The sequence below is a fragment of the Limulus polyphemus genome, unplaced genomic scaffold, assembly GCF_000517525.1.
Source record: "Limulus polyphemus unplaced genomic scaffold, Limulus_polyphemus-2.1.2 Scaffold1641, whole genome shotgun sequence".
Taxonomy (NCBI): domain Eukaryota; kingdom Metazoa; phylum Arthropoda; class Merostomata; order Xiphosura; family Limulidae; genus Limulus; species Limulus polyphemus.
This window is the reverse complement of record NW_013667251.1, coordinates 24,049-37,180: the sequence shown is the minus strand read 5'-3', so window position 1 is coordinate 37,180 and position 13,132 is coordinate 24,049. Positions and strand designations below refer to the sequence as shown.

General features: G+C 33.9%; 1 protein-coding gene and 1 non-coding gene across 2 annotated transcripts in view; both read right to left on the bottom strand.

Moving 5' to 3' along the window:
- Positions 1-6,928: 6,928 nt before the first annotated feature.
- Trnam-cau lies at positions 6,929-7,000 on the bottom strand. Its single transcript has one exon. It is a non-coding gene; the product is annotated as a tRNA-Met (tRNA).
- A 3,657-nt stretch (positions 7,001-10,657) lies between these two features.
- Positions 10,658-13,132, bottom strand: part of LOC106464405 (prenylcysteine oxidase 1-like) — a 13,399-nt gene continuing 10,924 nt past the window's right edge. Inside the window, exons 5-6 of the mRNA XM_022392098.1 lie at positions 13,004-13,067; positions 10,658-11,518 (exon numbers count right to left, since the gene is read on the bottom strand). Of these exons, the coding sequence (XP_022247806.1) occupies positions 10,658-11,518; positions 13,004-13,067 (925 nt within the window). The remainder of the gene's footprint in view (positions 11,519-13,003; positions 13,068-13,132) is intronic.

Below are 13,132 nucleotides of genomic sequence, written 5' to 3'. Positions count from 1 at the left end.
TTTGAAACATGCTCTGAGTACTATTCCCATTTCTTCCAGTGAATGTGAACGAGGGTTTTCACAGATGAATTTAATTGTCAAACCAACCAGAGCTTCGTTGATGACAAAAACTGCTTTGTAACTTTGTGTACTAAACTTGCTTTGACCCAAAAAAATACAGAGCCATGGCTGCTTCAAAAACATCACTCAGCAGTAGACACCAACAGCAGGGAACAAATTTAGGATTTCACGTCAGATGAGAACAAGGTGAAAATTTGAAATTTTCTATAGAAAGCTAATTCAGTACGTTTTCATCTCTTAATTTCTTATATATGAGTACCGACACCTTTTTTTTTTTCTTTTTACAAAAAGGCACCGACTGAAACTATTGACTTCTGTTGAATAAACATCTCTCTAGCCATCCTTCCACAAGTACTTACACATGGCTTGAAATCAGGTGATGCTGTGGGCTCTATCATAGTTTGCTGCAGCTCTATTGTTGCTTACAGGATCCTCTCTATAGATCATGTTTTACAGCTTAAACTTTTTGTAGTTTCACTTGTCTTAGAATGTGGAAGAGGGTTTCTCTATGTCAGATAAAACAATTTAAGCTAGCTTTCTATGCCAGATAAAACAATTTTAGCTAGCTTTCTATGTCAGATAAAACAATTTAAGCTAGCTTTCTATGTCAGGGAGGAAGTGACCCAAGAACAGGAATTAATGGCATCGATGACAGTTTCTGTTCCTGGTCCATCCGGTGTCCACAAGCTATCTGATAACGACTGGCCTAGCTGCTGAACAGCAGATAAAAAAAACACCTCACAGAAAATGCTCTGGTTGTATTTAACTTCTCTGGGATTCAAATGCTAACGATGGATTTGCAGGGTATGGCAACCCTTGAAGGGAAGGAGAAGATCCTGACAGTTTAGTAGTACCTTGGACACTTCAATTCACAACCTTGGCCTTGAATTCCTGTAGATTGGAGGGTATGAGCTGTCTTCCTCAGAGTCAGTTGGCTGGTTAATTGTGGCTAGGGTTAACAGCATCTTGGTGTACAGGCATGTTATTTGTAATTCCAAGTATGGCCATATATATATATATATATATATATATATATATTCCAAACCCCTTCACTGTCTCACTTTCAGCACTTTGCACACTCCAAAACATCTTTCCATGATTCTTTAACCTGCTTGTTACAGTTGCAAAGACCATGACAGAAATGAGCGTCAGTTAAAGGTACACCATATCAACTGCATTAGTTTCCACCTCTCATACTCTAGATCGAGCCCAAAGTGGATTAAAATGAAAAGGGTACAAACAATATAAACACTTGAATAACATTTTATACCCTGAGGCAAGAAACAAAAGATAGTGACATCTCTTCTAAAAAAGATCTATACTAATGCACTTTGTTCCACTACTTCAGTAGAAAACAAACAGGTATCTTTGTTCCATTTATAGTCTTTCTCCAGCAATATCAAAGCTCTATTGCCTGTCATAGACAAATAGGTGTATAAACAAACATTTGCACCAATCCCTTTAGTCCCAAAATTCAGTCTCACGACCTCTCACTAGACTCCCAGCCATATGATGAGAATCTGCCCCTTTGATTGAAAGCAGAATTCATAAAAGGTTGATGGAGGAATCCAGAAAAGGTCACAAATCATAACTACATAAAGGCTCCCCACCTAGGTCTCCTGAAAATTCTTGGTGAAAATGGCAACACCGCTACAATTGACCTGTTATGTTTTTTGCAATAATATGGATGACATCTTGGAAGATGGATAATGATCCATATGACAATAATCACTTTCCTATCATAATGAAAAAGCTTGACAGTAGCTATTGCTATGAGACTCGTGTCACAGTTGAGACTGGAGAAATTCAACTGGTCCTCCTCCACCATTCTCTAGCCTTTGGTAACCTACCACCTGTTATCAACTATGTAGAGGAAGTAACTAATCATATTGTCCAGGTAGCTGCAAGTACCATCCATAAAATTTGTCCTCATCTATGGTGGACCCCTGAATACTGAAAGACATTACAGGCTAAAGAAAGATCTGAGTTATCTTCTGTAGATAACCAACTCTTACCAACTGCATAGCATTTCAGCAGACACATGTCTGAGCCTGACAGATCACACATCAAAGCCAAGAGAAGTCTTAGATTAACTTCCAGTATATATTACAATACCAGTTCAGGGTTGAGTGGGGCAAAATTGGAAAGACTGATGGAAAATATATATTCCATCCCCTTTTCATGTGGTAGTCCAATGGTCAAGAAGTGGTTGACTTACAGGATATTGTCAACATCCTTGGAGAGGACTTTTCACACCATTTGAGCATCTCCATACATTCCCCTAACTTCTTGGCCATTATGAAATATACCAAAAAAATTAATTTTTATTTTCAACCTAATTATAAGAAATTTTGTAGATGACAATTCACACTGAAGAAACTTAAAACGACTTTAAATTGGTTTGATAGTACATTGATCAAACTGGATGATATTGATTTATGAGATTCTATACCATCTCCCTTCTGATTCTTTTCAACCAGACCTAGCAGAAGAAGAACTTTTCTTATTTATGGTTTGTAATCCCTTTTTCAAATTTGGGGAAGGATCCAAAGTTTCCTTCCAGTTATTGACCCATTACTTTAACAAGCTGCTTGCATTAGGTCTTGAAGAGGATGGTTAATACTGGTCTTTTTTGTTTCCTTGAATCATACAACCTTCTTTCCAACACCCAGTGTAACTACAGCAGACAGAAATCCACCATGGACCACCTAATTCAATTTGATGCATATATCAGGAAAACTTTCCTCAGAAGATAATTTATTGTTTCTATATCTTTTTATCTTCCTAGAACTTGCAACACCACATGGACATGGAGATTGAATATTTTATAAGACCTTCATTGTTATGGGTTGTATGGTCATTTGTCCATAACTTATTAACAGAAATGTTTTTCTTGGTCTGTACAGGATTAATACAATCCAGTTCTTTCAAACTGGAGCACAGAGTACTTCATGGATGTGTCATCAGTATACCACTTCTTAGCTTAAATATCAATGCCATTACTAAGTAGTATCCTCCAACTGTTACAAACAACATCTACACTGATGACTTTCAGATTCCCTGTCATTTATCTAATATGGGATACATTAAATGCTAGTTCTACACTGTCTTCACAGTTTATATTTTCATTGCCTAAAATAATTTGCATGCATTCTTGCTACTAATGGAGATTACACTCTTATATTTAGCTCCAGCTGGGAGCATAGTAGTCAAGGCTACATTCTTAGTTCTTTTTAAGAATAAGCTAACTTTTATTTCTCATATAAGTTGGTTTAAAGCCAAGTATATAAGTGCACTGAACACCCTTTATGTCTCCTCTTTGGAACTATGAATCTCTCATCTATTGCTTAGACAGTGAATTTGCATTGTAGATGTTGGACCCTTTGCATCATTGGTATTTTCTGCTATTATCTAGTCCAGAGTCCTAGGAATCTCGACCTTAACATTTTACTTGGCATTGTTCTTCATGCTTTAATGGAATATGTTTTTTTTTTCAAATCGATAGTCTGCTATCCCCTACTTATGGCCTTTGTATCCAGACAAAATTGAGATGGACCTAACACTGGATAACAGTGTTTAATTTTATGATCAACTCACCCTTCAATGGCTTACTAGTTACTAGTATACCCAATGTTTCTTTGCTCTGAGTCACCTGAAGAAATTATTTACTCCTCACTGGAACCAGGGCTTTTTTTTTTTAGATGGTATGCACTGGTACAGCATACCAGCACCATTTTGGAGAAGAGGGAAAGTATTTTAAATGAATGTTGAATTTTCTCCTTTGAACAAATCTTTTATTCACAAGAAGACCAAAGAGACACCGAACTAGAAGTGTTACAAATGACAAAGTTTAAAGGAGTGTAAAAACATACTGTTTGTTTACTTGTGTATGTGTGATCATCAGTGCTGTATGAGGTGTGAAGCATCAGGTAGAATTAGCATGCCATTAATAGGGAACATCAATGGTCACCTGGTTTTAACACCTACAAGATGTGGCTGCTATCAGTCAATGAACAGTAGTGGCCTCACTTTGATTGACAGGTTTCAATTGGGCAGCAGCAGGTGAGAGCCAGCCTTGGTGGACACAATACTGAGTTCAAAGAGACCACTTGGGACTGGGAAACAGGTGACCATAAGCCGAGTTGACTGGTATGCAGAACTGGGCTTTACAAGTATTCAAATAAAATAGGTCACAAAGTGGACAGAAGGTGATTGATGTCATTAATCACACAGCTTCTTCTCAGCCAAGATAAAAGTATGCGTGTGAGTCTCAGGAATAAGTCGTTTTGGTCTGACATGCTCAGTTGAGGTGATGATGGCAATTTGAATGGGTGTGCATTTCACTTCTACTGTGCTTTGATTTTATTGTGCCTGGGAGTGTATATTGTTTTTATTGCATCTTGTAAAAACACCCCAACATAAAAATTAAACAAATAAGAAAGTTAGAATAAGTAATTTGCTGAAAAAATACTGATTTATACATTTCAAATCTAAATTTTCACTGTGCAACGCCGGGTAACTCAGCTAGTATATATATATATAAACGTTGAATCATGAATAAATCAAACTATTAAAATATAAATGTTACGTTTGAAAATACTTTTTGTGAAAATGATTGATTAAAGTAAAAGGCATTACCTTAAAATCGAATTAGGGTTTTAGTATTTTGATCAAAAGACACCAAGCTGCTTACTACTCAATAACAACTTTACCTTAAACATTTACATAGCTTCAGAGATTTGCTTTAATCGTATAAGTAGGTAAATAATATTCGTATTAGTTATTTGTTAATTTGTCGATTATGAAGTTTTCAAGATGCTTATTGAATACAATATTAAAGCTACAATGAACTTTTTTTATTATCTTAGTTTATGCCTTATGGCCCTCTATAATCTTACAATTAACAAGAGAGGACACAAGTATTTAAGCACCAAGAAGAATTTCATTTCTTTAGTTGGGTGGATACTACAACGTAAGTTTATTATTATTATTCCATTGTAAAGGAAAAGAATAAAGTTGAAAATATACCAGAGGTAACTGTTATTGATTGAGTGGTAAAAACTAAATTATCTTATTTGCTTATAATCCTTAAAAAAATCAATGTGATTAAAGATACCTAAAACTTCCTATGGTAATATTACACTATATATACAGGAGAAGAAGATTCAGAAATACAAATCTTGTGTCTAAAACTGACCCAGTCTCTTATATGTGAACAGGAAGAGAAACGGTTGTTCCATGAATTGAATGAAGCTGTGAGTAATCATCGTGAATGTCATTTTCTATTTCTCTGCTGTCAGTCTATATGAAGAGTTTCAGTAATTCTTAAGTAAAATATTCTCCTTACTGTTTCAACCCTTAACGTTTAAAACTTGTTTCATGTGTGCTAAATTTGTAAGTAAACATATGTGACTCTTTCTCCCTAATTCTTAAAATCTAGTTCATAAAACTGTAAATGTAAATCCACCACTATTTTTTTTCTTTTGAACACTTTATCGTGAGTTCTATGAAGGTTTAAGTAAGCATTTGTCACTTTTTCTACCCATTCGTTTAAAGACCACATATTTAGGAAGTTGTAAGTAAACATCCTTCAGTGTTTCTATGTGTTTGTTTATTCACGGTATCATATGTTCTAGAAACTGTAGGTAAACAACCATCATTGTTTTGTTATTTGTCTACAGACTGTAGAAACCTGTAAGCATCTGAAATCGTATTTTTGTGAAACTGTTTATCAACTGTTTGGGTCTTTTAAACTGGCAATATATCTGGATACTTTTTAGTAGAAAATTGCTTACTAGAAATATATCCACATGTGCCTTATTTCGGCAGTATTAATGTTTCTGATGTCTTGCAGCATTAGCACAGCTTGGATATCAAATCGAGTTTTTAAGACTACTAGCTACAGGTATATGCTTGGATAATTAATTCTGAAGTTGTGTTTTTTAAAAGGACAAAAAATATACAAATTTTGAATTTTGATTTCAATTAAAAGATGGCGCTGTCAAAAATAGATAATTTTCTTTAATGGCAACATCTTTTTGTGGGGTTGTATACTGTCACTAAATTATTTTCGTTATTTTAAGTTTTAAGGGTGACAAACAATTGATCACACGGTGTCACAACTGAAGGACACAAAAATAAGAGCCTTGCATAATGTAATTTTTCATAAAGAAACTTTGAATGGCATACTTTAAAAAAACGATATGAATCTAATTTAAATACAAGTATACCTATGATATATTTTTATTGCATCTTTGATTTATACTAAATTATTCTGTTCAGATTCCAGTTTCAATTCTACAAGAACTAGCCAAACGTTCTCGCCGAAGAGAAGTGCGTGAGGCTGCTATAGAATTAGCGAACGACTTGAAGTATTGGAATGTCGAACCATAAGGTTGTTTATTTATTCTTCCAACAATGACAGAGCGTTGCAATTTTTCTTAATACCTAATATTCAACTTTAAGTTTTAATACAAAAGCATTCAACACTTCGCACGATAGTGAACTAGAAAACTATAAGTAAGGTTTGTTTTTAACACTAGATTTTATTACGTTTTAACAGGATAGGTATTGTTAAATACCGTTTTGTGTCACTGAAAATGTATCACTTTCAAATACGTACTTTAATGGTTATTATATTTAGTGTGTCTTTCACAGTATGATAGGATGATTTTTTCGTGTGTGTGTGTTGTTGTTGTTTTTTTTGTACATCGCTTTTAGTCTACGTATACAAATTGTTTTAATTGTAGTTATAAGGCGTAGCAGTCTGGAGTTAACATAAAGGTATTAAAGTTTTACATTGTTGAAGCGTAATCTTGTAATCTGTTGTATTTATTATTTAATTTATACATAAGAAAAAAAAATATTTTAGCAGAGCGTGGTTTCGATCCACGGACCTCTGGGTTATGGGCCCAGCACGCTTCCACTGCGCCACTCTGCTATGTGGTAAATAGCAGTAGTAAAGGGATTTGTACTAGTTATGGATAACATTTGATTATAATTCATATAATATGTTCCAAATAATTCTTATAAATAAATTCAAAATGCAATAGCATATATGCTAATGGGACGAGTTACTTGAAAATATAAGCCAATAGGGAATCTTACAAGTAAGAAAGGTGCGCAAACCATTATGCGGTTTACCGTTACGATCATTGAACAAGTATACAGAGCGCACTGATTTGTACGTAGTGGGATGATTTTTGACAATTTTCTTGTGATTTCAACCCCTGCCATTAACTGATATTGATAGTGGCGTCCACTATCCTCGTATACAAATCAGTGTATGAGCGCAGCAAAAGGTTTTAACACGCAGAGTTGTAGTTTTAACACTATAATGCGCATTCCTGTCTCAGCAACTGAGAGACGCTGTGCCAACATGGAGAATACAACATAATGTCTAATAGAGACAATGAAGCGAGAAACCTAAACAATTATATTTACACTACATCACTGTAAAGTTACCATAAACCACTTCAGGAAATTGATAACTAACGAAGCGTGTGTTTTCTCTAACTACTGCCAATTGCACAATTTAATTATTTTACTTGGCAATTTTTTCGGTGGACAATCTATTTTAAACGTAAATTTTGCTACCTAATAAGCATGATAATAAAATTTCAGTCTTTACGAGAATAATATAATTAATCATTGGTACATGGGGAGGTCCTGGCGGAAGAGGATGCAGCGATTTCTTTCTTTCTTGATAACAGGCCTACTCAGCTATGGTGTAGCCCAGTTAAGACTGTTTATCTCGGAACCATAGATACACCAGGTAGCTTTCAAATATTTAACATTTTCTTCTCTCACAAGCAACATGTTACAATCATGGGTGGTGATGGGGGTGACCCCTACAAGCCAAACTATCAACGGCACACCATTTCATAATAGGGGTGAAATTCTCAAAAAAATAAAGTAGTGGTACTCAGATGGGTGAAGGGGACCTGTTATTGAAAAAAAAAACTACGTGTAAACATAAAAAAAAAAAGACAAAGCAGCTCAAATAAGTTCCGGTACTAGTACCGCTGAGTACCGGAAGAATTACACCGTGGCTTTGTAACCATAATTAAAATTCCCCTTGTCGTCATAGGGTCACGTGACAAATGCGTTACTCTAGTGTTAAAAATACAACACTTGTACGTAATATTCTTCAACAATGGTGTATTTATTCTGTATTAATTAAACAATAGATTATGAATTAATAGATGTAGATTATTGAACTCTCGTCATCGTACAGCTACGTTATGAATAGTAATTTTTGTTGTACACAAAAACAATCCAGAAGTAGATGAAGCTTGTAATATTTATTACAAGGACGAATATAGATAAGAAAAATTAGTGTTTTCAATAATATGGGCTCGCCTTATTCGATATCTTTTCTGATATCCCAATACTATTCTCGCTGATTTGTCCTTCCGCTTTTTCCAAAGCCTAAATAATTTTTTAATGTGTGTGAACGACCTTACATGAACAGCACATAGAAAGTTAGGTGTAAAGTGCGTGTATTATTCATGTTAACCAAAATTATATGTATGAAGATTTTCTAAAAGGGTGTGAAACAAACGACAAATTCGGGTGGAAACAATCGATATAAAACATATTATATAGTATCGGGCCCTCTGGTAGCTCAGCAGTAAGTCTGAGGGCTTATAAAGCTAAACAGCGGCGTTCAATAGTGTAGCTTCGTTCTTAATAATGTTATGACAGCGGAAGTCACGTGACCCTAGTAACACGTCATGAACTTCTGGAAGGATCCTGTCCCTTCCTGAATGCTGGAGCGTTTACTAGATTTCGGTATTCTTTTATATATAAAATGGTTAAGACGTGACGGCAACAATGTAATGTGTAATTGAACTGCTTTTACTGAGCTAGTCAGAGTTAAAGGTGATAAAAACAGTTTTTCATCTTAGTTTCACATTTGCATAACCTTTAGAACCTTCTTATGAAGCTTCCTAAAGCACTTTAGTAACATATCATCTACTGTTTTTACTATACTGTAGAAAAACATTGACTAAAAATTATATGATTGTTTAATCCAAAATATGCAAAGTTTTATCTCTAAAACTGCTTAAAAAAGAAGTGATATTAATAATGTAACACCATAAGAAAGTCTGAATTGTGTAAATATACCTGCTAATGTATACAAAATAATGATAATGAGATAAAAAGTTTTGTGAAATGTATCCAGAAAAGAAAAACAATTATATAAAGTTGAAGTGCTGTTAAGCAAAAATGAACTATTTGTGCTATGCCTACCACAGGTATCAAAACCCAGTTTTTAACTATATAAACCTTCAGACTTACAGTTGAGCCACTTGGGCCTTTATATAAAATAGAAAGTGCTTAAAGAAAAAGAATCAAATACAAGCTAACAATCTACAGCTTAAAATTCATTAAGCCTGAAAATGTTTAAAACAGCAAGAAAAAATGTGTTTTTGCTTAATTTTGTACAAAGCTACTTGAGGGTTATATATGTGCTAGCTGCCCCTAATTTTAAAGTGAGAGACTTGAGGGAAGGTAAGCAAGTCAACACCACCCAGTGCAAACTTTTGGGTTACTATTTACCAACAAATAGTGAGATTGATCATCACATTATAATGCTTCCATGGCTGAAATTGTGAACATATTTGGTGATGGGTTTCAGCCCCATGATCTACAGATTGCAAGTCAAAGATGAAGCTCTACTTAAACAGCATGGCATAAGATGAAAAGCAATAAGAAATAGAAAATTGTATTTGCAAAAAAATGCAAAGTTTTGTGACATAGCATATCTGATAATTCTGAGTAATGATCATCTCAAGGCTTTAAAAAAATTCTTTTTGGATTATCAATTTGCTAAGAGTCATTTTTATTTAGTGAGAATAAGAGTTAAAATATTTTTAGCTATGTATATCTTTACTTCATTCCTATAAAATAAATTACAACTAACTCAAACAGTTTTTTTTATGTTACATCCAATGTGCACAGCTGTTATATTTTCCTAAAAAATTATCTTGCTGTTACATTCAATATGAGCCACAAGTTCACAACTACTTGTTTTAAATGTCAACAATAAATGTTTTTTTTGACAAATTTGAACATTTCCACCAGTTCTGAAAATTGTGCTACATTCACTTAGGCTTTAGATAAAGGTTTGAAAAAAAAAATCTGAACAAACATCACTGAAAATACTTTCTTTACTGCAACATACAAGTCTTATACCCGATAACAGACAGACCTAACTGTTTGTCTTCATGTAAGTGTTATTATTATTATTAAAGAGATCACGTAAGCAAACTGATATACATATATTTAATCATCGTTAGTCATTTCCAGTTACTTGAAACTTCAATGCTTATTTCACAAAAGTTATACTATGATTTCTTTTCATTAAAAAAAAAGCTTAATAGAAATCATGATATACAACTTTTCTTTCAAGCATACAATCAAAAGGTAGTGCATGAAGCTTTCATTAATAATCACAATACAAATAAAAATACTCGGACTATAATATAGTGTTTTAACAGTTTTAATTTCTATTTATAACTCTATAAATTAATGTTTTCTTTTCAAAAACAACTCCTATTTGTTCTACTAAAGTTTTATAAATCATAGTAAGTTACAATTCTTCCTTGCCACTTGATATTATCTGGTCAATTTTACTGCTAACTCCATGCCAGTTTGAATGCACCAACAATGCTACATTTCTTCCTGCTATAGCACTCATCTCCATAGCACTCGCAGCCCACTCAATAGCACTTGTATAATAGAGACCTTGGTGCAAAATGAAGGGCTGGAGACTTTCAGGTGGTGTATAGTGCGGATAAGCTGACCAGTCTATAACTTTCTTTTCTTCTACTTTTTCAAAAAGATAGTTGATGTCTGATTCGGACAGTGGTTTCTTACTAAAAACTTTCCACACATCAGGTACTTTCTCCCCTTTGGTGTAATCAACTGGATATTGTTTTCCTATACTGTTAAAAAACAATTCAGGATTAGTTGTCAGGATGACTTCAATGTTTGATGAAGAATCAAGTTTAAGTGCTGAATGATTTATTCTTCCATGGACTAAAGTTGCAACAGTGTGATGGTATTTTCCAGAAAGATTGTGAATATCAGGTGTAAATCCTTTGAATCTAATATTGGAAACTCCATTTATCAATGGAACTGTTATAATAACAATGTCATATTCACTACTGTTAGTTAATTGCTGATTTTTTGGCAAATCTAGCCTGCTTATGTGCATAAGGAATTTACCATTTTCTTGCAACACAACTTCTGTAACTAGAGCGTTGTGGACCTTTACCTCGGCTTGTTTGAGCAGTTCTTCAGGAACACGTTTGTTTCCTCCATGGACACTCCAGAGTTTGGATCCTGCACCAGCTGAAGATACAGCACCTAAAATAAAGTTGAGAAAAGACATATAATGTGTAAAATTGAGAAAGGTTGTCGTAAGAAATATGTAATCTAAGACACAATACTGTTAAGGTTAGAGATATAACACCTAAACCAGAGCAATATTGGCTATACACATGTCACTTGAAACAGAATATACTGATATACAGGGTGATTTATGAAGGTAAGTATGAGTATTTTAAACAGATGTAGGGAAAATGTGTATATATGGTAGAAAATATTTTGTGTACATCCACAAAGGAGAGATCATGGGAAGTTTATTACTCTGTTTTCTTAAAATAGTGCTAGGGGAGACCACTATACCAATTGTTCAATATTTCCACCATCATTTTCAGTTACTGCATCCTTCTAACAATAGTATTAGATATTGCAGCAAGAAAAATCTCCCCAGAAATTAGCCATATCTGTCCCAATGTTATCCTTCATTTGAAGAACAGTTGCTGAGTTATGGGAATATCTCTATTTTCAGAAAGAATGATAACAGCAGTCAACATGGGGGCCAGACATGATGAAAGTGTTGACACAGTAGTATTAGCATATACTGATTTAATAACCATACTTTGACTTCTAAAACACAGCAGGCAGACTTATTGTTCAAGACTGAACAAGGTTAAGAATTAGTATATCTGAAATTCCACTTTATAGGTCATTATAATTTTGCATGTAAGATAATTTTTATATCATAAAATATTTTGACTATATTAGTCTTAAAAATGATTTATTCAACACTGCTTCAAATATTTCACACCAGAACCAAAATTTAATGCACTAGTTTTCCAGATTTGGCAGTATTTTTAATAATATACAGTTAATTTTATAAACTCATTCAGTAAGTAGACAAAAGCTGTGATGCGAGAAATAAAAAAGCATTTAATCAAACAAAGTTTCGATAATGCTTCTACAAAATTTAGATCAGCCTAAGCTCTGCAATGGTACCAGATTAATAATAAAGGCATTACAGCCTCATGTCATTGAAGCACAAATTCAAACTGGTTGTGGCAAGGGCGAAGATACTTTTATTCCTAGGATACCTCTAATAACATCAGCGATGCCGTTTCAGTTTAGGCGCTTACAATTTCCAGTAAGATTAAGTTTTGCCATGTCGATCAACAAATCACAAGGACAAACAGTGAAAGTTGTAGGGCTACAATTACAAGAAGACTGCTTCTCTCATGGTCAACTGTATGTAGGATGCTCTAGAGTAGGAACAGCTAACAATCTTTATGTATACTCTCCTTTTGGAAAAACATGCAATGTTGTATATAAAGAAGTATTGTAAATTCTAACTTCAAATAAAGCTCCAACTTTAAGTTGTAGTTAGTGAGGAGGCAATCCTGGAAATTCCAAATAATTTAGAAACTCCGTTGGATAGTTGACAACTTAATTTTGATCGATAACTGTATCAATTGATTTGTAAATATAAGGATTCCCTGGAATATTTTGGAGTAGTTGTTGGTTGCTAGAATTAACTGTCACATTTTTTGGTGCCAATATTGCTCTTTCACACAACCAAGTAGTCTTTGTAGTGATAACTAAAGTTAGTAAATACTTTTTCTGTTAAGTCATTAACACTTTGGACCACTGTGCTGATTGTAGATATAATGACTTTGTTGCTATGGTAAAAAAAATGGTGCAATAATCATTAATTGTCAATTTCGTCATTAAATACTATATCAAA